Source organism: Oratosquilla oratoria, chromosome 30 (assembly GCF_046742065.1).
Source record: "Oratosquilla oratoria isolate Oo_2021 chromosome 30, ASM4674206v1, whole genome shotgun sequence".
NCBI classification, from domain to species: domain Eukaryota; kingdom Metazoa; phylum Arthropoda; class Malacostraca; order Stomatopoda; family Squillidae; genus Oratosquilla; species Oratosquilla oratoria.
In genome coordinates this window covers 5,374,626-5,396,727 of record NC_134806.1, presented here as the reverse complement: position 1 = coordinate 5,396,727, position 22,102 = coordinate 5,374,626, and the positions used below count along the sequence as shown (strand labels likewise).

General features: G+C 40.4%; 1 protein-coding gene across 1 annotated transcript; it reads left to right on the top strand.

The window, feature by feature from the left end:
• Positions 1–707: 707 nt before the first annotated feature.
• LOC143040957 (glutamate receptor ionotropic, kainate glr-3-like) lies at positions 708–21,090 on the top strand. Its single transcript, XM_076212391.1, has 11 exons — positions 708–968; positions 5,129–5,170; positions 5,338–5,441; positions 6,469–6,559; positions 7,144–7,341; positions 7,706–7,859; positions 9,420–9,637; positions 10,391–10,493; positions 12,176–12,332; positions 19,575–19,741; positions 20,926–21,090. The coding sequence occupies exons 1-11, from the start codon at positions 708–710 to the stop codon at positions 20,991–20,993; spliced, it is 1,563 nt and encodes a 520-aa protein (XP_076068506.1). The 3' UTR covers positions 20,994–21,090.
• The last annotated feature ends 1,012 nt before the right edge of the window (positions 21,091–22,102 follow it).

Genomic DNA, 22,102 nt, shown 5'->3' with positions numbered 1-22,102 from the left:
TATATATATACATATATATAAATATATATATATGTGTATAAATATATATATATAAATATATATACATATAAATATATGTATATATATATATATATATATATATATATATATATATATAAATTGTTTGAGACAAATGAGAGAGTGATAGGTGGGGAAGGGTAAACGAAGATGGGCTTTAGAATACGTTTATTGTCCTAACGTTTCAGTCTCTATGACCTTCGGAGGACTCCGAAGGTCATAGAGACCAAAACTTCAGGACAATAAACGTATTCTAAAGCCCATCTTCGTTTACCCTTCCCCACCTATCACTCTCTCTCATATATATATATATATATATATATATATATATATATATATATATATATATATATATATATATATATATATATATATATAACACCACACAAGAAAAGATTGGAAACAGGAAGTCTATATATTTCGACTGATTACTGCAGTTCTCTTTAGTAGTGCTTAGTGGGAAGTGGGTGCTATATTTATTAGCACCCTCTTACCAAAAGTAAAAAACTAGGAGAGGAACATAGAAAGCAACCCTTACTCACTAATGAATATGGTGAGAATAAGTGGTTTGAGATGAAGTTGAGACTGTACCAGGTTTGTGTTATTTTGCCATAGTTGTTCAATACTGTATATACATGGATAGAGTAGCACGGGAAGTAGATATGAGGGTGATGAGCAGGAGGTTAGAGATGGTTAGTAAGGGTGTAGGAAAGTGGGAGATGAGGCAGTTGTTGTTTGCTGGTGACACTCTGCTTGTCGCTGGGTCAGAGGAGGGTCCAGAGCAGTTAGTGGCGGAGTTTGGGAAGGTGCGTGATAGGAAGAATTTGAAAGTGAATGTAGGTGAAAATAAAGTGATGGGCTATACAAGGGGCGAGAGTGGCAATGAATTGGTAGTGAGTCTTCCTGGAGAAAAGCTAGAGGTGGATGGGTTTAAGCACTTAGGGTCACACGTAGTAAGGAATGGAGGAGTGGGGTCGAGGTAAACTGTAGAGAAAGGGAAGCAAGTAAATGGTCAGAGTAGACACCATATGAGTATGAAATCTTTATTAAGATATTCATCAAGCCAAACGTTGTACTTTTGATAAAGGCTTCATCCCCATATGGTGTCTACTCTGACCCTTTTGTCAGCAATTGCCATTTTAAATCAAACAAGTATATGCCTTGGTTGAATGAAGAGTGTAATAAGAAATAGGTATCTAAGGAAGGGCTGATTGTGCAAGGGAGGCAGAAAGGGGAAATCTACAGGAGTTTGAGATGAAGTGTTTGAGAAGTACGGTAGGGGTAGATTGTTGAGTAATAGAGAAGTATAGTAGGAATGGATAGAATGAGAAATGAGGAGGTGAGGAGAAGAGTGGAGGTGGAGCTGGCAGATAGGGTTGATCAAAGAATACTGGAATAGTTTGGGCATTTGGAGAGAATGAGTGAGGAAAGACTACCAAAAAGTGTGGAAAGAAGAAATGGATGGAACGAACTTGAAGAGAAGACCATGACCGAGATGGATGAATGGGAGTGAAAGGGGCTTTGAGTAAGGGGAATGTCTATTGAGCAGGAAAGGAAGAAAGGAGAGGGTAGGAAATAGGTGTGATTGGAGAATGGTCGTGAATGAATGATAAATTGACATGGCCCGAAGGGATTTCTCTTCGTCAGCCTGGCCAAGTGGACTCTGTCTTCCCGGGGGAGAGAGGATTCAGAGGAATGGATATCAGGGGGTCTGGCATGCAGCAGGCGTTCTTGCGTATACGAACCTCAGCGCGCCACAATAGCCTCAAAATTTAAGTGCTGGAGCATCATGTGTGGTGTGTATCAGTGTGTATATGTATGCATGTCTTTATACGTATGTAGCTTCTTGTGAACGCTGCTTGTTTGCCCAAATTGTATATCTTCACCTTGTATCTGTGTGAATTGTGGATGCATGTATGTCTTTATATATCTGATTCTTATATCTATATAAATTGTAAATATTGGCTGCTCCCACTGGATACAATTACTGTTGCTATTGATATATTTGTGAATAATTTTCCTTTTCTGTGAAAATTTTTGTAAATGCTTTAATGCTTGTATATAAAAGCAAGATGCTGTAATGATTATAATCTATTTTATATTATTTGTTTTTGTTTTGTTATCATTTGTCTGTCTGATTTTCATTTATTATTAGTTATATGTCAATTTATTATTATTTACTATTTACCTGTTTGTTTATTATTTAACTATACCTATGCATTTATTTATGTACTTTATTTGTTATTTACATTATTATAGTTTTTATTTAGTTTTATTATTATTATGATTTTTTTTCGCATCCGACCTAGATATGGACCAAAAGGTCTCCTGTTGGCATGCTCCGCCTTTGTAATCCTTTGTAAAATATTAGGGGAGAGCTTCTGCTCTCTCCTTTTCAACAAATTAATATCTAAATGTATGTAAATATGTATATCTCCAACATGAAAATGTAATGTGTGATATTTTGTTGAATAAACAGTTAAATTGAATTGAAAACTGAATTCAAAGTGTCATTGTACCATCTCCTCCCGGGAGGATGCCACGGAGGCGAATATAACAGCTTAGCGGTAGCCAGTATCGGAAGAATAACCCCCGGTATTGAAGTGGTTAACTGCGATAGTTTAAACCCCATCCGCTACCAAGAGTGTCAGAACAGAGCAAGTTCGTTCAAACAAACCGGGTTTCTGTCATGACGGGGCGAGTTACATCGTAGCGCAACACGGCACGCTAACACAATTATTTTTAGTGATGGGACGATACCAATATTTTTAACGATTCCGATATGAGTTCCGATACTATTCTAAACTTCCGATTCCGATACGAGTCCGATTCCAATACCTGTAATGATTATTAATTGTTATTTCCAGCCCCTGCAGTTAGTTTGGGGAACAAATAATTTATGAACAAAGTAAATGTATTAAACATTTATCGGAATCGAAAGTTTAGAGCTGTATCAGGGCTCTTAACAGGTTCGGTGCCAATAGCAAGGAGTGGTGTGTCCATAGCTCTTTCAGACACTTATGTAAATATTCTTGTATCGGTGAGTGAAATGATACGACTGGTAAAAAAAAAATCACCTGTACTTACAATGTATAACGGCAACAATCCCCCGCCACTCACTACGGCACCTCACCATCTTCCCTTCTGAGACAACCCTCAGCTTCTGGGGGCACACCTTCCCCCTGGGGCCGCCTGAGGTTGAGGGGTTGCCCTTCCGTCCTCATTTCCTCTGGGGCCCAACACTCTTAACAGAGTTTCATAAGGTGGACACACCTCTTGCTTCATGTGTGAACTGTCCCGGAAAGCCGCAAGGTTAAGGTCCGGTCGGGTGACAACCCAGCTAACCTCCCCTCACGCCGCCCCCCCCCCCACAAAAAAAAAAAAAAAAATATATATATATATATATATATATATATATATATATATATATATATACATATATATACATACATATATACACATATATATACATATATACATATATATATATATATATATATATATATATATATATATATATATATATAATCTCTCTTGATAGCGTAGTTGGTAAGTTACTACGGCACTTGTCATGTGATTGCTGAGTTCGAGCCCTCGGCAGTACCGTATTTAAATTTCTGCATGTCGGCCTCCATTCGGTCTCCCGATGTTGATGGTTTAGAATTAAAGTGCATTGTGGTTGTTATATATATATATATATATATATATATATATATATATGTATAGATATATATATATATATATATATATATATATATCAAGTCATGTGTATACTTTACAGTAATATTTGTGACGTAACAGATAATACAAAAAAAGGAAGAAAAAGTAGATGAGGAAGAAAAAAAAGAGAGAAGGGAAAAAATGAGAAATTTGGAAATAAAAAGAAATCTCTCCCGCGCGTGCAGGTGTCCCGTTGACCTTTATAATATTCGAATATCCAAAAACGGTTTTGTGTCATGCCGCGCCTGCCGTCGCGTTTAGGCGGAAAGATCGTATTGGATTTTGTATTGCCTTCACCACATGAGGGGACATGGAGTATGACGAGACGCTCTTGTATGCAATCTGGACCATTTATTAACTGGCTTTATCACCCTTCCCTTCAGGTGTTCTATAACAATTTTGGCAGTCCTCCAAAGGTGCGAGACGGAGGGGTTGTCAAAAGCTAAATAAAATCGCTTGACTTCAGCAAGAACAGAACTTAAAATGATGAAGAGATTTTTAAATTCACTACAGAGAATTCTCCTCATTTGCTGCGTATTAATCAGGATAAGATAACTAAAGAATAACCTTTACGTACATGGTTAATGGTATAAGGTTCCATCAAGATATACGCTTGAAATTGGCCACATTGGCATATATTTACATTATCTACATGAGTTACATTTTGATTTTCATCATACACTGATATTTACAGTATAACTTATAAGATTAACGAAATCATACGTGACGACCGGCAAAATTTGAAATACGCCCTAGATTTCTAAGTGGGGGGGTAGGGGGCCAAAGGGGATTTGGATTCCTAGATTCTCAGGTGTATCTTGATCCTATTTAGGTTTCTACGAAATAGAAACTTCTTGAGGGAACTTATATGTTGGTGACACACTCTTGAAGTTGGAATTCAATCTCTGGAGGTCATCTGTGCAGCTGGAGGATAAATCCTTGACAGAGTTCTTTCTCCCCCTCTCAGGTGGCCGTGCATTATCCATCCTCTTCCAGGTCGACCTTCGAGGCGCGAGCAGGGAATAAAATCTTCAGACCGGACGGAGAGATGCCACTTGATGTTTGTTACCCTTGACAGAAGGACAACCACCTGGATCCAGTAAACTCCACCGTTGGCCAGCTCGGTACTTCTTGCTGAGGATCTGTTCCACTGTTCGTTGGTTGGACTTCAGAACCTGATGGTAAACTAACGAACGGCTCTGCAAGCGTTGTATCCTTAACTGGTGTGTAGAAAATAAAATCCAGTTAATTCTTTTAATGATGATGATTTTTTTTTCTGTGTATGTGTACGAGCTCTCTCTACAATGTAGACATGTCTCATATAAAGCATTTCATGCACCCTGACCGTGGAGTTTGGTCTCCATTTTAAGGACAACTTTGTATTTTCCAGAAAATGGCCAACGCCTCAATAGTACGCATCGCTGCAGAAACGGTGGGTAAAGGATTTTTTTCAGTTATTGGTAGCCAGGGAATACATAGTTACACGTGAAAATATATACATAGAATAGAATAGCTTCTGAATTTAATTTTGTTCATGCTACTTTTTTCATAAGACGAGATTTTTTTTTTTTTTTTTTTTTCCTTTCTTTTTTCTTTCAGTGGGAGCCTTTCATGCGAATTGCGCCAGGCGAAGACGGAGTCACGCACTACTCGGGAGTCATGTGGGACATTCTCGTCATCCTGGCCGCCAAGATGAACCTCAGGTGAGAACGATGGACCCATGCTCTCGCAACAAAAGGGGAAGAGAGCTTGAACCCTTCGGAATGTGTTTAAATCACCCTTAAGTTTGTCACCTTGGAATCTTATATCAACATTAGGTGCGTAGGAGAGAACCAGGTTCATAACGAAAGGAAAGCTGGGTGGGGGGGGGGGTCATCGTGCTTGGAAAAGGTTTTACTCAAAAGACCCTTAGAACCCCCTCAAGGTCTCATGGAGCTACGGAATATAGATGAAATGTCTACACGACTAGGAACTCGCCACCTACTAAAGTGAGATTGTTGCGTTGAGTTGGGGAGGAACCTATGGGTATCGATGCCGACATGTACGCAGATGCGCACACATACACACACACACACAAACACACACACACACACACACATATATATATATATATATATATATATATATATAATGTGTGTGTGTGTGTGTGTGTGTGTGTGTGTGTGTGTGTGTGTGTGTGTGTGTGTGTGTGTGTGTGTGTGTGTGTGTGTGTGTGATTCACCATTGTCTTGGATCACTTGTTCGACTCGTGATCGACAGCTATTACCCTCCCGGAAGAGAGCTCAGAGCTCATATATGACCGATCTCTGGGTAATGTGACCTTACACGCACACACACACCCAACTCCCCGCACACAAGAATTTGAGTAACGGTTCGCAGCACAGCGATACTAAAATTATTTCAGTCCTGGGCGGAATTCGAACCCAGACCGCCGTATTGGCAGCCGCGAACGCTACCACTGCGCCATCGAGTCGTGTGTACGTATGCGTGTGTGTATATGTTAATCGTAGCGCAGTGGGTTGAGGGCTGGAGCAGGTACCTCGTGTAACTGGTTCGAGTCATTAATGAGTAACTGAAAGCCTAGCCTGACTAACGCGCGCGCGCACACACACACACACACACACACACACACACACACACACACACACACACACACACACACATTTGCAGTTCCACGGCGTTGCTGTGCCGGCAAACTTCGGAGCTTGTTAATTCCCGTTCTTTTTGCAGATTCGAGATCCTGCAGCCTCCGGACGGACTTTGGGGCGTCGAGGGGGAGAATGGATCCTGGAACGGCATGCTCGGTATGCTGGAGCGAGGGGTGAGTCAGTGTTGCGAGTAAAGAGGTTGATGTTATGTTAGTGTGTGCGTAAAACATTCATAATAGCACCTATATATAGTAAATGCTAAAAAAAAAAAATTGAGAAAGTAAGAGATGTAGTCCAAACGTCTATTAAGACATCTTCAGGGAATAAAGAAATTTTACAAAAGGTAATCAATTAAAGTATGGTAACAAGAAAAAGACGGAAAGGAGCTACGGCAGACAACGACCTCACTCGATACGAGTCTGAGGAAGAGTTCTTGAAGACCACATGGATATCGAAATACTTGAAAATACGAAGAAGGCTAATAAAATTCTCATGAAAATGAAGAACTAGAAGGTTTGTAAGGATAAAAAATTCCTTTCGAGCTGAGGATAGTAAACTTCCTGGCCATTCTCACCGTTGTATCCACCAAAACCAGGTTCATAAGAACATAAGAATGAAAGAAACTGCAAGAGACCGTAGAGCTTACACTGCGCAATTTCATTACCACTTATCATCCTCATCCATAAAGCTATCTAACCTTTCAGCGCTATGTAATGATTCCAAATGTCTTTTCATGACCACTTCCTCCCTCCTGTAGGAGGTGGAGATGGCCCTCGGCCCTTTTGCGGTGTCGTACCCACGCACCAAAGTGTCGGACTTCGCTGTGCCCGTCTTCGTGACGCCCCACCGTCTCTACCTGCCGCGGCCGAAGGGCACCTCCGACATCAGTGACTTTGTCAGGCTTTTCAGTCCGCCTGTGAGTATCCACGAGAGAGCCATCCTCGAAAAGGAAAATGTACTTCTCCTTTTACAATGCATATTTTGCATATCATTTGCGATTCCGATTTCTATGTCGGCACCAATCTATCTCTCCTTATCTCATCATTCCATCGATCTATTTCCCGTCTCTCTCTCTCTTCCTACATGTCTGTTTCATGTTTCATTATAAGTTTTACTTATTGTAAGAAATACGTAGTTAACTTCCTTAATTTGTTGTTTCACGAGCATGTAGTGCAGGTCGAGGCTTGATATTCGTTATGGCGTAGAAGTGTCATATCGATCTCGTCACAGACCAAAAGGTATTTTCCTTACTATAATAAAACGTCACCCATTACTGATTCGTAATCGTCGACTCAGATTTTGTGTTGCTGCCTTCTCAGGTGTGGTGGCTGACGCTGGCGTCCCTCGTGCTGATGACACTGCTGGTGCTGGTCATCACTCGACTGGAGGAGAGGACCGGGGCATCAAGGGAAGAGCCCCTCAAGTCCACCTCCACTATCTGCGCCACGGTCTTGTCCATCTTCCTGCAAGAGTGTGAGTGGAAAGTGGCGAAGGAAGACGGAAAGGGAGACTATCCCCATGAACTGCATGTTCCTGAGCAAATCTACCAAATGCCTCTTTTCTGGCAATGTACTGTTAAAAACAAATATGCACAACCAACACCTAATAAAGGAGGAAGGGCTTTTTGGTATATCTTCTGTAAATTCTCGGGTGGATTAAGGGTGAGGGTCGCCATGTAATGAAACTGTAGGAATAAACCGACTTTGGTTGTCCAGATATGCCATGTCTTGCTGCATTGTCTATGGACCGAGCAGTGGACGGAGAACAGGAATAGGTCGTCATTCACAAGAATCTAAGATGGGTTTTGGGTGGGTGTAGGATGGATGACAAGGTCATATCCCTTATCAGAGGGATTGGGCCTTCTGGAATGTGTACATTCATGGTTCTAAGACAACTGCTCCAGGCCAGTTTTCAAGCTATACACATACATATGTATAATGTAATAGGGAGGGTCACTGCAAAGCTGGCACCTCCCGGAAATCTAACCCAGAACACTTCACTGTCCGGGCAAGCGTGGTTACCTATTACACCACGATCGCCTCCAGTGACCACTCGCACATCTCTCTTCCCTTGGCCTCTGCCAGTCCGGGAATGTGCACCGCTCGGGGATTCTACTCACTGCGCCATGTGTGATAGGGAGAGTCACTGCAAAGGATCCAGGACCTCCCACTGTCCGGGGAGGCAGGCGTGCTTACCGATTACACCACAGTCGACTCCAGTGGCCACTCGCATATATATATATATATATATATATATATATATATATATATATATATATATAAATATATATATATATATATATATATATATATATATAGAGAGAGAGAGAGAGAGAGAGAGAGAGAGAGAGAGAGAGAGAGATTTAAATCAAAAGTATCCACTACAACATTCAAATGACCGAAAATTATCAATTATTGGATGTTAAATATACCAATACACTTGTAATTTCTTTTAACAGACTTCACCATGATATGAATGTGTAGAATATTTGTGCCATTGTGAAAATGTACATGAAAAATAACCCCCATGTAACTTTATAAAATTTTAAATGTAATAGTTTGGATAGCTATAGAATAGAATGATGATTTTTGTTTGGTCAATCAATCTCGGGCAGTGGGCGGGGAACAGGGATGACCCTTCATCCACAAGGAGCTAAGATAGAAGGGAAACAAATGGGGAACGGATAGGAGCGGGACGGGTGGGAATGGATGCACGCCTTGGCTGACTACCACCCTTAAAGGGGAAGAAATTTGTTGGTATACAGATAGATTACTATCACAATAGGACCAATTTGAACATATGTCGAGTTTCATGCAAGTCTTGTCAAAACTATAAGTATGGGAAGAAAGCCTAAGACAATTTTCTTCTTTTATCTATATATTCTTGTTAATTGCATTTCCTTTTACACCCTGGCATACAGTGATGTGATGGATCAGAAGCTCTGACTATTAGTGTACTAAGCAATCTATTACTCACTTACTTATCTGTTCATGTATATTCGTCTAACTGGATTTCCTTCTTGCTACCATACAGCGACATGGTGGGTTGGAAGCGGTTGGCTCGGCCGGAGCAGCCTAGGCATGTGGCTCCTCCTGACTCTGGTCCTTATGAACATCTACCGTGGGCTACTGATAGCCGTGCTGACGGTGCCCCGCGTCACCATCCCGATCAACTCGGTTCAGCAGCTCGTCCTCCAAGACGATCTCCCGTGGCGGCTCGAGCAAGGCGGCATCATCCTCCACACTTTCAAAGTCAGTCCCTAACGTCGTTCTCTCATTCCGTGCGGGGAAGAGGCACGTTCTCTTTGATTTCTGTCGACGCCAGATTATGCCATTCAGTAATGATGGACTACCTCGATGAACCCATTCTGTAGCGAATAAGTAATACTCTTCTTCTTGTTCTGTCTGGTAGCTGCGGGGATCAATCTATCAAGATACCCCTGAGTGAACAGATTTGGTATTTTTGTTCTGGTCAATGTCAGACGATTTTATTGAACACCGCGGACTACGAGTGTAAGTATCTCGTCAAAAACAAATTAGGCAGACGTTGCATTATAGAGCAATGAGCATTTTATCGGTAAAAATTAACAGTATTCTATCAAATCCATTAATATATTGACCCTTTTTTTCCGCTTCGGCTGTCGACAGGCCATTCTATATCAGCGGCGACTTACGGTACTGAGGGAATCAGGTCCTGTCTGTTTGAGCATTTTGTGCCCTGAGTTGCAGTGGCATCACGGAAATCTGTCTAAAGAAACACCATTTGAGGACGGAGCCTTTATTAGCACGAAGCGTCGTACTGATAAAGACTCTGTCTTCACATGTTTCTTTAGAAAGCTTTGTCGGCAATTGTAGGACCGATTGTAAACAAGCGTCTCAAACGGGAGGACTGTAGAAGACCTAAATCCGACATGTGTCGCTGTGTTTAAAGTTGTTATTAATGCATATTTTACTCTGCCCCAGACTAATTCCTCACTCTGCCCGCTTTGGTGTCTCCCGTTGCAGACAGCGAACGTGCCCATCTACGACCAGTTGATGGATGGAAGTGCTGGGTTCTTTCCAGACTGCTACGCTGCACGGAGGGAGATCGCCAGTGGACAATACGCGGGTGATGTACTTTTATTTTTCATCTTAATGTAATCTATTTAATTTAATTCTACTTTATTTACATATTTATTTACCTATTGCTCTTCATAAAACAAAAATGAGATGGGGGAAACATGGCGCAGAACTCAATAGAATGTATTATCATTATCTTTGTTCACATAATGAAAACTCCGGCAGTTCAAACTTTTTCAGCTCTGATCAGAATTGAGAGAGAAAATTTTATAAGCAAATGTATATATAATTGAATAAATAAATAAAAATAAACAAATGCATAGATGAATAAACAAATAAACAAACAAACGAATATATCGAAAGTACATTTGTGGACAAATGGTCTGCACCGCAAACGCGTGGCTCATCAGATACAAGTTTCCCTTAATTAACTTTATACCCCTCTTTCCTCGGATACTCATTTCGGGCCTGGTAAATAGTGATTTAAGACAGACTGACAACTGGAGATTAAATACATTTCAGAAAAGACGTGAAAGGTTGTTGGGAGAGCAATAGCTCACGTTAGTTACCTAATTGCGTTTACTCTACTGCGATATACAGGATAGGAACTATGCTCACGAGTTTACGTCTTTGTGTCTCCAATTATCAAATTTTGCTTGAAATCCATGTTTCCCGTCTTAAGGGTTTCTTTGAATGAATTCCACAACTTAACGTGTCTCAAGCATTATGTCTTTATTTCTTGCTGTTTCTTCTTGCAAACACTTTCCATAGTTCTGTGTCTCCAATTATCAAATTTTGTGTGAAATCCACGTTGCCCGTTTTAAGGGTTCCTTTGATTTAATTCCACAATTTAACGTCTCTCTTGCTATTTCCTCTTATCTACATCTTATATAGACAACAATCATGTAACATATTTCTCTGATCTTTCCTCGTACGATCTGTTTGTTAGGGTGAGGGACATTCGGGTTCCAACTCTTTGTATCCTTTTTTTTTCAGCGACCATACCACTGCTGCGTATTTCGATTTAGGGAGGATGAAACAATACGATGAGTTTTTTCATTATACCTTCGATGGACAAATTACAGACAGGCAGACCTTTTACAAAGCAGATACGAGGAAATGGCCATCGCAAGACTGAGGTGAACACATTTTTCACCCATCTGAAATCCATCTTGGACACATCACTTCCCCTATAAGGCACGTAATTCCACATACACACACGCGCGCGCGAACGCTCATATACTGTAGACAATCCACCAAAATTTCCACGTGCACTGCAGACCCAGGAACACAGAATTTAGCCGACATAAACATTTAGCCGATGGCATTACCGTGATGACAAGTTAATAGAACACCTTCGTAGGATAGGACTGGCATGGAGGTTACAAGAGTACAGTAAAACGTATCTCAGTCTCCAGACACGCTAAAAAAAAATCGTCTACATTGACGATTCATTTTGAGTTGAATAATCTCGTCAGTCTTCTCATGAATTATTTTTTTCCGCTCGAAGTATACTTCTCTGGCGAGCCTTGTGTAATTTCTTCTACTTATTTTTAGAATCCAGCAGGACGAGGAAAATATTTGCATTTTCCTCTACCTATGATAATAAATGTTCTAGTCTTTCGTTAAATCGCATGTCCCCATGCGCCTCATCGGATATACGTCTGAGGGAGTGCATCCTCCCCAGTATATCCACTCCTATCTTCATGAAGCTTCTTCTTCTTCCACCAGCACTGTGTGATCAGCTGTCTGGAGAACTGATGATATCCAAGTCCTTCGGAGCGATGGGTCAGTGCGAATTCTACAGCCCTCGCCAAATAATTGTTACCCATTCATTCAGTGTGCCTTTCAGGAAGAAGTCGCCCCTACTGGCATCAGCAAACTACTGGTGAGTTGCCCACTGGTCCCAGTATAAACTGGTGTCTACAAAATCAAAGACTGATAATTGGAAACACAGAGATAGTAACCCACGAATATAATAACTATCATGCATACTGCAACTAGGTAAATACAACCATAATATCAGTTTCCCAGAAATTTTACCTCCTCTAGAACAGCGGTTCCCTAACTACCTTATAATATAAATAAAAAGTGGTTTGCTTCCAGTAGACCCGCACGATTTAGGTCGAAAACAAAAGGGTTGGGGACTGGTAGAATTATAATTTCCACGTATGTAACGGCAGATGCTTGTTCTTGGAATGATTTAATTCTTGTCAAATAGTCATTTTTGAGCAAATTATTTCATGCCCCATTTTGTGTTCTCTTCACGTCTCCGAGGGGGGGGGGCGCCACCTAGTTTGGGAACCACTGATCTAGATTAGATCAGTCATTCCCAACGGGGGCGATTTTTGAGCTCAGGGGGGCGAAAAACGTCACAGGTATTGCTTCTAACTGACAAATTTTAAGCCTAATATAAAAGATCTAGCAGCGAAGCACCAGCCGGGCCCAAGGATCTCATTAAAACACAACGTGAGTAAAACATTTTAAATTAGTTGTTTATCATTGTTGCAATAATTCTTTATTATTATTTTCCAATTAAGGGGGGCGATCCTTTTTTTCAATTGAAAAAGGGGGCGATATGGCTAAAAAGGTTTCCAAACTAGGTGGCGCGCCCCCCTAAGGAGGCCTGACGAAGATACAACGGGGGCGTGAAGTCATCTGCTAAAAAATATTTGTTTAATTAGAATAATAAAATCATTCAAAGAACAAATATCTGCCATTACATACATGGAAAGTATAATTATAGCAGTCACTCCAACCCGTTTTCTATTAAGCTAGTTCTCCTTAAGGAGGTTTTACATAATCAAACGTGTTGGCCAACTTGCTCATCAAACCTCCAACATAACATGTTTGACGAGTTGTTACACGTTCAGACCAAACAGACAGACAACCTCAGTCGGTGCCAAGAGGAGGTGATTGCAATTGGGATAGTGATTGCGCTCAACGAAAAGAAAATGAAGCGTTCAAAGTGGACAAAGGACTGGTTACTGAAAAGGGACCACGTTTCTCATACCAACTTAATGAAGAGCTGAAATTACACCCAGATGATTGGCGCAATTATGTGCGCATGGACGAATCAACATATTTAGAACTTTTGAATTTGGTCACTCAATTCATTACTTGTAAAGACACCGTTATGAGGAAGTCCACTAGCCCTCATGAACGGCTGAGCGCAACATTGAGTTTTTTAGCAACGGGAATATCTCTGCAAGACTTGAGATTTTTAGCTCTCATCGCAACGAGCACCTTATCTATGATTATACCAGAAACTTGTCATGCCTTCTAAAAGAACTACGAAGACAGTTTATTTTTCAATTACATCATCCCGCGTGCACTGAGGGTCAAGTTCTTTTAGCTTTCCATGCAATTCATCTATACCTTTATTTCTTAAATTCCTATTAAAGTATTCTTTCGATTTCATCTTCTACAATGCTATGTGCTACCTATATATGTCAATGAAATCCACCATAATTTTCCTTCCCTTGTCCTTAACGACATGCGTATCATTCATTTTGGAAATAATCGGCAAGCCTGTCACTGAAGGATCTGCTATAGATGTTACCTCCGCGAGATTTGAATATGTATGACGGTTGGAGACTGATGCGTGTTCAGACGTTCATGCATGGACATCAACGAGCAAGCTCCGCCCACAAAAGTCAAGCCAGATCAGACATCCGTCCAATACGTTGGCCCAACATGTTTACCCCTTTCACATGTTCAAACATACTCTCAAACATCGTGTTGTCAAACGTCTTAACGTCACCGATACCAACCACAATTTGCTAATATTCAAACTTTTTTCGCTCCCTTTGGGCCAAATGTTTCGTTTTTAATTACTTAGAAAAATGTCTCTGGAATATACTATTATTTGTTTGAGTGGCTTTCATTACTAAAATTTAATACAAGCAGAAATCTGTTTTCCTGAACAATGCTAAGAAATAAATGTAAGAATCATTTCACATGAACAAAAGAGGGGGTGATGGCGTGCGGGTCTACTGGAAGCAAAAAGGGTAATGGCGTCAGGTAAGATAGTTTGGGAACCACTGATCTAGAGCAATAGTTTCCAAAATTTGCGACATCGTGACACCTATATTCACCTTGGTCTTTGGATCACGTGTTGGGCTCGTGATCGACAGCTATTTCCCTCTCGGAAGAGAGCTCAGAGCTCGTATGACCGATCTATGGGTAATGCTGTGACCTTACACGCACACACACACCCAACTCCCCGCCCACGAGAGTTAGAGTAACGACTCGAAGCGCAGCGGTACTGAATTTATTTTCAGCCCTGGGCAGGATTCGAACCCGGACCGCCGTAGTGACAGTAAGGGACTCTACCAACCCACAACTCCCTCTATATACGCATTTATAGAATAATAGACAACGACACCAGTAAGATTAACAACAAGAACTGATGGCACAAGTTTCTCTGACATGATGACATCTCTCTGGGAAGAAACTTTAGACTATCGTCTGTGTTGTATATGTGTGGATCTGTTTCTCTGTCACTAGCTAGTGGGAGGAAATGAGGAAACTCGCCTTTAAACAATTGTCTCCCTGGTGTAAATAAATGGCGATAGTTAAATTGATCCATCCCGGTCTGGAAATCGATTGCCGGCCCTGGCGCTCTGTGGTGATGTGGTATGAGAACCATTTATAAGGAAGCGATTTTTACATACACCCATTTTACACAACCATCACAAGCAGGGGGTCGGTCAAAACACCTGATTTGTGAACCAAAACACCAAGAAAACGTTACATAACTGTAAGCAATAACACTTAGTGCTATTCCATCGTTAAGAAAAGTTATATCGATTTATTTACCAGACGTTGTTTGTTGAAATCAAAGAGAAATCGGAGGGTTTTGAGTGACCCTCTGCTCATCCTTTTTGAGTGTTTTGTGATAAACATAAGGTGGCAGCACAATGCCCTATCACAAGAGTGTTCACTCACCAAATATCTCTTACGGAGTTTGCCTTCGCGAAGGCTCAAAATATTCCCGTAACCTAACTACACACATCACACTGTCAAATATAGGCTAACATTATGAGATGGAAATATAAATTTCACTTGCCTGTAAGGCTGAAATAAACTTCACTTACCTGTAAGACTTAAGTAGACATTCAAAATAACCACAGTAACAGGTAATCACGGCAACGCTCATACCACCTGGTGATGGAACTAGAAAGCAAAACCAGCACTGATTATTTCGAAATAGCTTAGCAGAGTTTTCGGATTACAAAAATATTCCCTATATACTTTCAAGTTCCAATAACAGTAGCTCAGGGTAGGTCACGCCACAAGTTCATTAATTTCACTGATAACACCGTATTCCATTAACAGAATCGTACTTCTCCGATTCACATGCTCAAGCTAGTACCAATTCACTGTTCTTGATCACAAACACATTGGGATTTTGATTAAATGCACACTTACTTACAATTTGTTTCTCATTGTCGCTTTAACACTTGTAAGAATAATACGACACTGACTTAGTTTAACGCACAAACTCATAAAATATGCCTGACTGAATGCCAGACATCTAGAAGAAGCATTACAATACAAGTCGTTCAAGACTGTTCCCAGCCAATCAGTGTACCTCGTAGCTCAGAAGTCACACCCCTAAGTCTCTCCCGCTCCATACACACATTTCCTCTTCAAGTACTTTAAATATACTGTAATACTCAAAACACAAGTACCTAGAATAAACACAGAGTACTGTTTGACACAGTAACAAGACTACTAAACATATAGGTTATCATCACAAGAAGAGATATTTGTGTAAATATAAACTTGATAAGAATATAAATTTCCGAAAGAGTGAATCTTCAGTTTTCGGCACTTTGAACAACAGGTTATTTATGAACTCTTCTCGATTTACAAAAAAAAAATAATAATAACCATACACCATCCAAGTTCCAATACCGAAGTGATGTGCAAAGTATCTGAGAGTACACAAAATAGTACATTACCAAATATGAGCTTGAAAACGATAACTCTAGCATTGTATACGTAAATCAGTATGACTCAAATTTCAGATTTTGTTTTATTTTTCTTTGTTGTACTGTGCAAATATCTACGTTGTTTGCTGTACAAATATTACCATTGTAATTTATGTTCGATTAACTTTGTTAAGCCCAGATGACTAAAGAGGACCTAAAATTACAATAATAAATGATACGTGGAAAACTAAATATACAGACATTTACACAACCGAAAGAAAAAATATTTATCAATAAGGTTAAATATGAATTTCAAGTAAATGATATATCAATTATTGGTAATAAAATTAGCATCTCACACTCCTCTTGAAATATGAACCTCCCCAACGACCTAAGTGTGATTTAGTGATGTAAGACACGCAAGTCTCGTTCAAATCAAACGACTCATTTCACTGAATTGGGTGAATCCAGTCATCGTTCCCATTAACTCTTTCACTTGGTGTTTGTTTACACCCTTATATTGTACATATGTCAGTGGTTCGGAGTGGTGTTTAAATTATGCATAATGATCACATCGCGTACTCCTTTGTATTCGTATAAACAGTGGTAGGAGCAAGGTAAAACGTATATAGTATTCGTTTTACCTTGGGTAGGAGTACACGCCACCCACCACTCATACCACAAGACTGTTCGCTATTCATTGACCAACACCTCATGACAGACTACGGGTTCCAGCCTTGAAACTCGAGTTATGCAATTTGGTAAAGAGTATCACGAGTGAGTCGGAAACTCGGAGTGATTTGCAGTAGAACTCGACTGACTCATGCCGCGCTGGGCAAATTCTATGGGAGACTCACTGACTCAGGCCACTACTGGCTGATTCTATGGGCCCCGGACAAAGCCCAGGTCACCACTTGGCACTCACAAATTGGAGAGGGATTATATGAAAAAAATCGGTAAATATAAAGTCATTTACTAGTCTCACAAATACAATTATTTTTTATAACATTGGATAACTCCTATCATTCTGAGTATTTTGAGCCCCCATAAATGAATACCGTAAATAGTAACTCAGTACCGATTTAAAAAAAGATTATTGGCGGGGGATACGATGGAGAATAACCTAACCTAAAATATCTCGTGTTTAATGTCGCATTTCAGAATAACATACCAAGGTTCGCACTTCCTATCTCCCACTGCAGCACGCAGCCACGCAGGCCTCGGTAAATTGAGTGACTCAAGTAGCCTATTCTTTTCAGTGAATCACTCATAAAAACTCGACTCACTAAATAGAATCGAGTTTTCCATCACTACTATTTTTAGACATGACAACTAATAATAATAAGAAAAATACATGGAAAATTGAATAGTGTGACAAAAGGGGTAATTCTTGGGTTATTCTTCTGCCTTGCACTTACCTTCCCTGGGGTAGATCCAGGAAATACTTTATCTGACCCAGTAGTCTGATGACTTAAACCTAATAGGAATTTGTTAGATAACTTCATTAGTTGCTGGTGAAACAGTATTGGCAAAATACACACAATGACATAGAGAAAAAGTTAGGAAATTATTAGAAACTTGACTTCAGACGAATTTGAAAATTACAAATACAAATAAAGTATTGTGCAACATAAGTAAAAAAAAAAAAAAAAATAAGCTAAAATAAATGGAGTATAGCAAGATATCTGCGTTGGGTCCCTTACCATAAAGCTTGTGAGGAGTAGTGCTGGGCAAATACCGCTAATTTCAATACCGGAATTACCGGTAAACAACAATGCCGTTACCGGAATTACCGGTAATTTACCGGTAAAAGACTCGTGAGGTAGTAGTGACGTCCCAAGTTCGAGTCGCCTTTATGACTTAAATCTAAACAAATTTCATCCTACTATGGTGTGTAGTCACAAGTTTTGTAACGTCGTCACTATAAAAATCCTGCGCTCCGAGTGTAAGGTCACAGCATTACCTCCTCTCCCTCAGTGCATAGGCCTACGCACCAATCCCCCCCTCCCCCTCTCACACCCCACTTCCGTCTCTATGTAAGTGCAATTTCATACAAAGAATATATTTTTCACATAGAAACACAATTTCATAAAAGAAAAATAATTACATGCATCATTTTTACACATTACACATAAACATTCATTTCCAAAATCACCCATTTTTCATTTAGTCAGGACAAAGTTTTTTTGTACAATTGAGGTTTTAAAGGTTTTGTGCGAGATGAATTGACATACGTAGGTCATTTCATAATGTTTTTTTTTACCAAGTTCCTCTTATATTAGGCTCAGGAACACAATCTCAACCCTTTGAATTTCTGTCAAAGTTTTTTTCAATTGTTCATAGTTGCCATTTTTTATATTGGAATTACGTTAATTTTGTATTAGCAGGACTCTACGATCCCTATATTTATATTATAGTACCTTTAAATGGACAAAAAACACACGCATATGTTTTATTTTAATTTTTTATTCTGTGCATCCATTTGGATACATGCCCACCGGAACATAGGCTGACTAATCGAATACGTACATTTTGCACTGAACCTCTGCGGGCCGAGATGCGAACAAAACGATCTAGCACGACTGTTAATTTTCATATTCGAATACGTACATTTCGTACTGTGCATCTGTGGGCCGAGAAGGGAGCAGGACGATCTAGCACGTTGAATACGTTCCTGTTAATTTTCATCCTACGTAGGGCCGTCAGTACTGTCTCTCAGTACCACCAAGCCGAAACGTGCTTACCGCTCTCTGAGTATTATGGGATAGCTTATCGGAGCCTAAACGGTAGCAGATTTTTTGCTGGTAAGCTACCGTCAAGGTTGTTACCGATAAAACCCGTAACTACCGGTAGCTGCCCACCACTACCGTCACTCAGTACCACCAAGCCGAGACGTGCTTACCGCTCCACGAGTGTTTGGTATAGCTTATCGGTTAACGGAACCTTAACGGTAGCAGAATTATTGCCGGTAAGCTACCGTCAAGGCTGTTACCGATAAAACCGGTAACTTTACCGGTAGCTGCCCACCACTAGTGAGGAGGTCCCACATTTGTAACCAGTTACACGCATACTTTGCTTTTGTCTTTCCATGCCTTCGAGACAATTCATTTCCTGGTGTTGCTTGAGTATGTGGCATTATTGCACACTGGCCTAGAATGTTTCAGTAAGCCAATTTTTCTTCTCTTGGACAGGCTCACACAGCTGCAGGAGTACGGGTTCGTGGAACGGTTGCTTAGGGATACGGCTAACAATGGGACAGCCTGTGAGGCACCACCAGGACAAGAGAGCGGATCTCGCCCACCACCTGCCCCACTCTCGCTTACGCATCTTGCAGGACCCTTCATTGTTTTCATTGGCGGTAAGGAAGAACCAGTTTCATATCTGACAGTAGCTCCCTACATACTTCCATATACCGTACTATAGAGAACCTGTTTAAATGTAGATAAATATTTTTCAACTCTTTATCCCCCTTCTGTTCTAGGTAACATTTTCCTTTTATTCTGATTACTGCTAAACTATTTTACTTTTCAATGGCATCCCACTGTTATAGAGGGGTCTCCTGCAAGAAAGAATCAGAGCAATGAATTGAATGACTGAACCCTTTCATATTGTGTAACATTTCAACTCTTATTTTGTCATCATGGTACTCCTATGGTACCAAAGGTTTGAATTCAGCCTGATAGTTCTTACTGTACATGAGATACTGCTAATGATATGCCACTTTAGTTCATTACCACATTCCAACTTATGCATTCTGGAAATTTGAAACCAAAAAGGATGAATAACATTGGTCAACATTTTTTTTACCCAACTATTAGAATGAGTGTTTGAGATGAAATGTCTGAGAAGTATGGTAGAAATTACTATATTGGATAGAGTGAGAAATGAGGAGGTGAGGAGAAGAGCAGGAGTGGAAATAGAGATGACAAATAGAACTGATGAAAAACTATTGGGATGGTTTGGACACATTGAAAGAATGAGTGGTGAAAGATTAGTAAAAGAGGTGTGGAAGACAGAGGTAGAGGGAGTGAATTTGAGGGGACAACCAAAGATGAGATGGATGGATTAGGTGAAAGGGGTGTTGAGCATGGAGGAGAGAAGGCAGGAGATAGGGATGAGTGGAGAGTGGCTGTGTATAGATGATACTGTTATGCAAGGAAGGGAGGGTCAGTGAATGGAGGGGTAGGGGGTGCTTGGGTGTGAATGATGTTTTGACACAGCCCAAAGAGATTTCTCCCCCATCCTCTCTTTTTCTGCATAAGGGGATTGAGAGGAGGGGTCACCAATTAAGTGAAGCAGCCTTGCTGTGGATGTTCTGTCTTGCTGCATTGCTTCTGACCCAAGGCAGTGTGTAGGATACAGGGATGATCCATCAACCATGAGGAGTTAGAGAAACCTCTGGGTCTTTGTTAACTCTGTATATCCAGGGGTTACTTGTGACTTTGGCACTTTGCTTTGACAAATATCAACTCAACTGGAACATCTGGGCTTCAGTGTTAAATACAATGAGGTAATATTACCTGCAGTTCTTTTTCATTTCAGGTGTGATTCTGGCTGGATTTTTTCTGTTCTTAGAGGTCATCATCCACTACATATTCAATGGGAAATAATCCTAGACCAACATAAGTGTATATATACCACTGACCTTTGTGGAGTCCAGGACATGCATAAAACTCTGATGAACTAAAAACTTGCTATAAAATGTTGAAATCCTATACTTGTAATTTTTCATTAAATTCCTGCAAAGGTCATTCCAACTATACTGCTCGACTCCAATGAAATAAAATACTCTGGCGGCAAACAAATTATATGGAAAAGTTGCACCCATTGCAGAATGGGTTAATCAAAGCTGGATATATCTTAGTGTTCTCCTCCTTTAGGGATTTGACATAATCACCATACTTGAATTTACTATTTCCACCAACAGGGGAGTGGAATATATAGGAAATGGAATGGGTGGGAGTGGTTTCTATGCCTTTTTCTTTTTGGCTACCACCTGTGTAGAGGGTAAAAGCCTTTGGTATATGTATGTACCAACAGGTAAATCTCATGAAAAATCAGTACATCTGTTGCATGGGTTTCTAGTACATAAGGGGATTGTTTTGACATTTCCATTGCATACAACAGATTTTAACTTTTCCTTTCACTCCCTCTGGTATAGGCTGTAGTTGAGGCATGACCCCACTTATATGCTATTTTGTTGGAAAGGGTCTCCAGCACTTGGTTGTAGGAGAAACTCCTCTCCTAAATAGTTGGAGATCCCCTAGAACCCCCTGGTTCCAGAAACAATAACTATGGCAGCTCATAGTACACAATGATCACCACCACCAGGAAGGTTCACTTTTTTCTTCAAGAAATTAACTGTTGCCTCACCACCTCCCCATTGTGTTCCCTGAGACAGGAACCCTACCAGGCAGTTAATGCTCAGTGCAAGGGAGCAACTGACTAGCAGTATATTCAGTTTCTGTTTAAAACTTTTCCTCCTATACTAGTACTTTCATTCTTCCCTTTTACTACCCAAAGTCCCACAGCAATGATGCGTAGTAGTGGCAGGAAAGGGCGCTCTCAGGAAACTTGCAGTCACAACCCACACGACAGCACTGTTCTGGGACTTGGACAGCAACACAGTTTCAGCCACCTGTATGTCTAAACAGCCCTTTTCAAGATTCATTCTGCTCACCTTACATGGGGAGGTCCACACAGTAACCCAAATTCATAT

What these genes read in the sequence shown, in the direction of transcription:
- LOC143040957 (XM_076212391.1), top strand. Translation starts at nt 708, where the DNA reads ATGGTTAGTAAGGGTGTAGGAAAGTGGGAGATGAGGCAGTTGTTGTTT. An exon ending in TCGGTATGCTGGAGCGAGGG is followed by an intron (nt 6,560 to 7,143) that starts GTGAGTCAGTGT and finishes TCCCTCCTGTAG; the next exon opens with GAGGTGGAGATGGCCCTCGG. An exon ending in CTGGCATCAGCAAACTACTG is followed by an intron (nt 12,333 to 19,574) that starts GTGAGTTGCCCA and finishes TCTCTTGGACAG; the next exon opens with GCTCACACAGCTGCAGGAGT.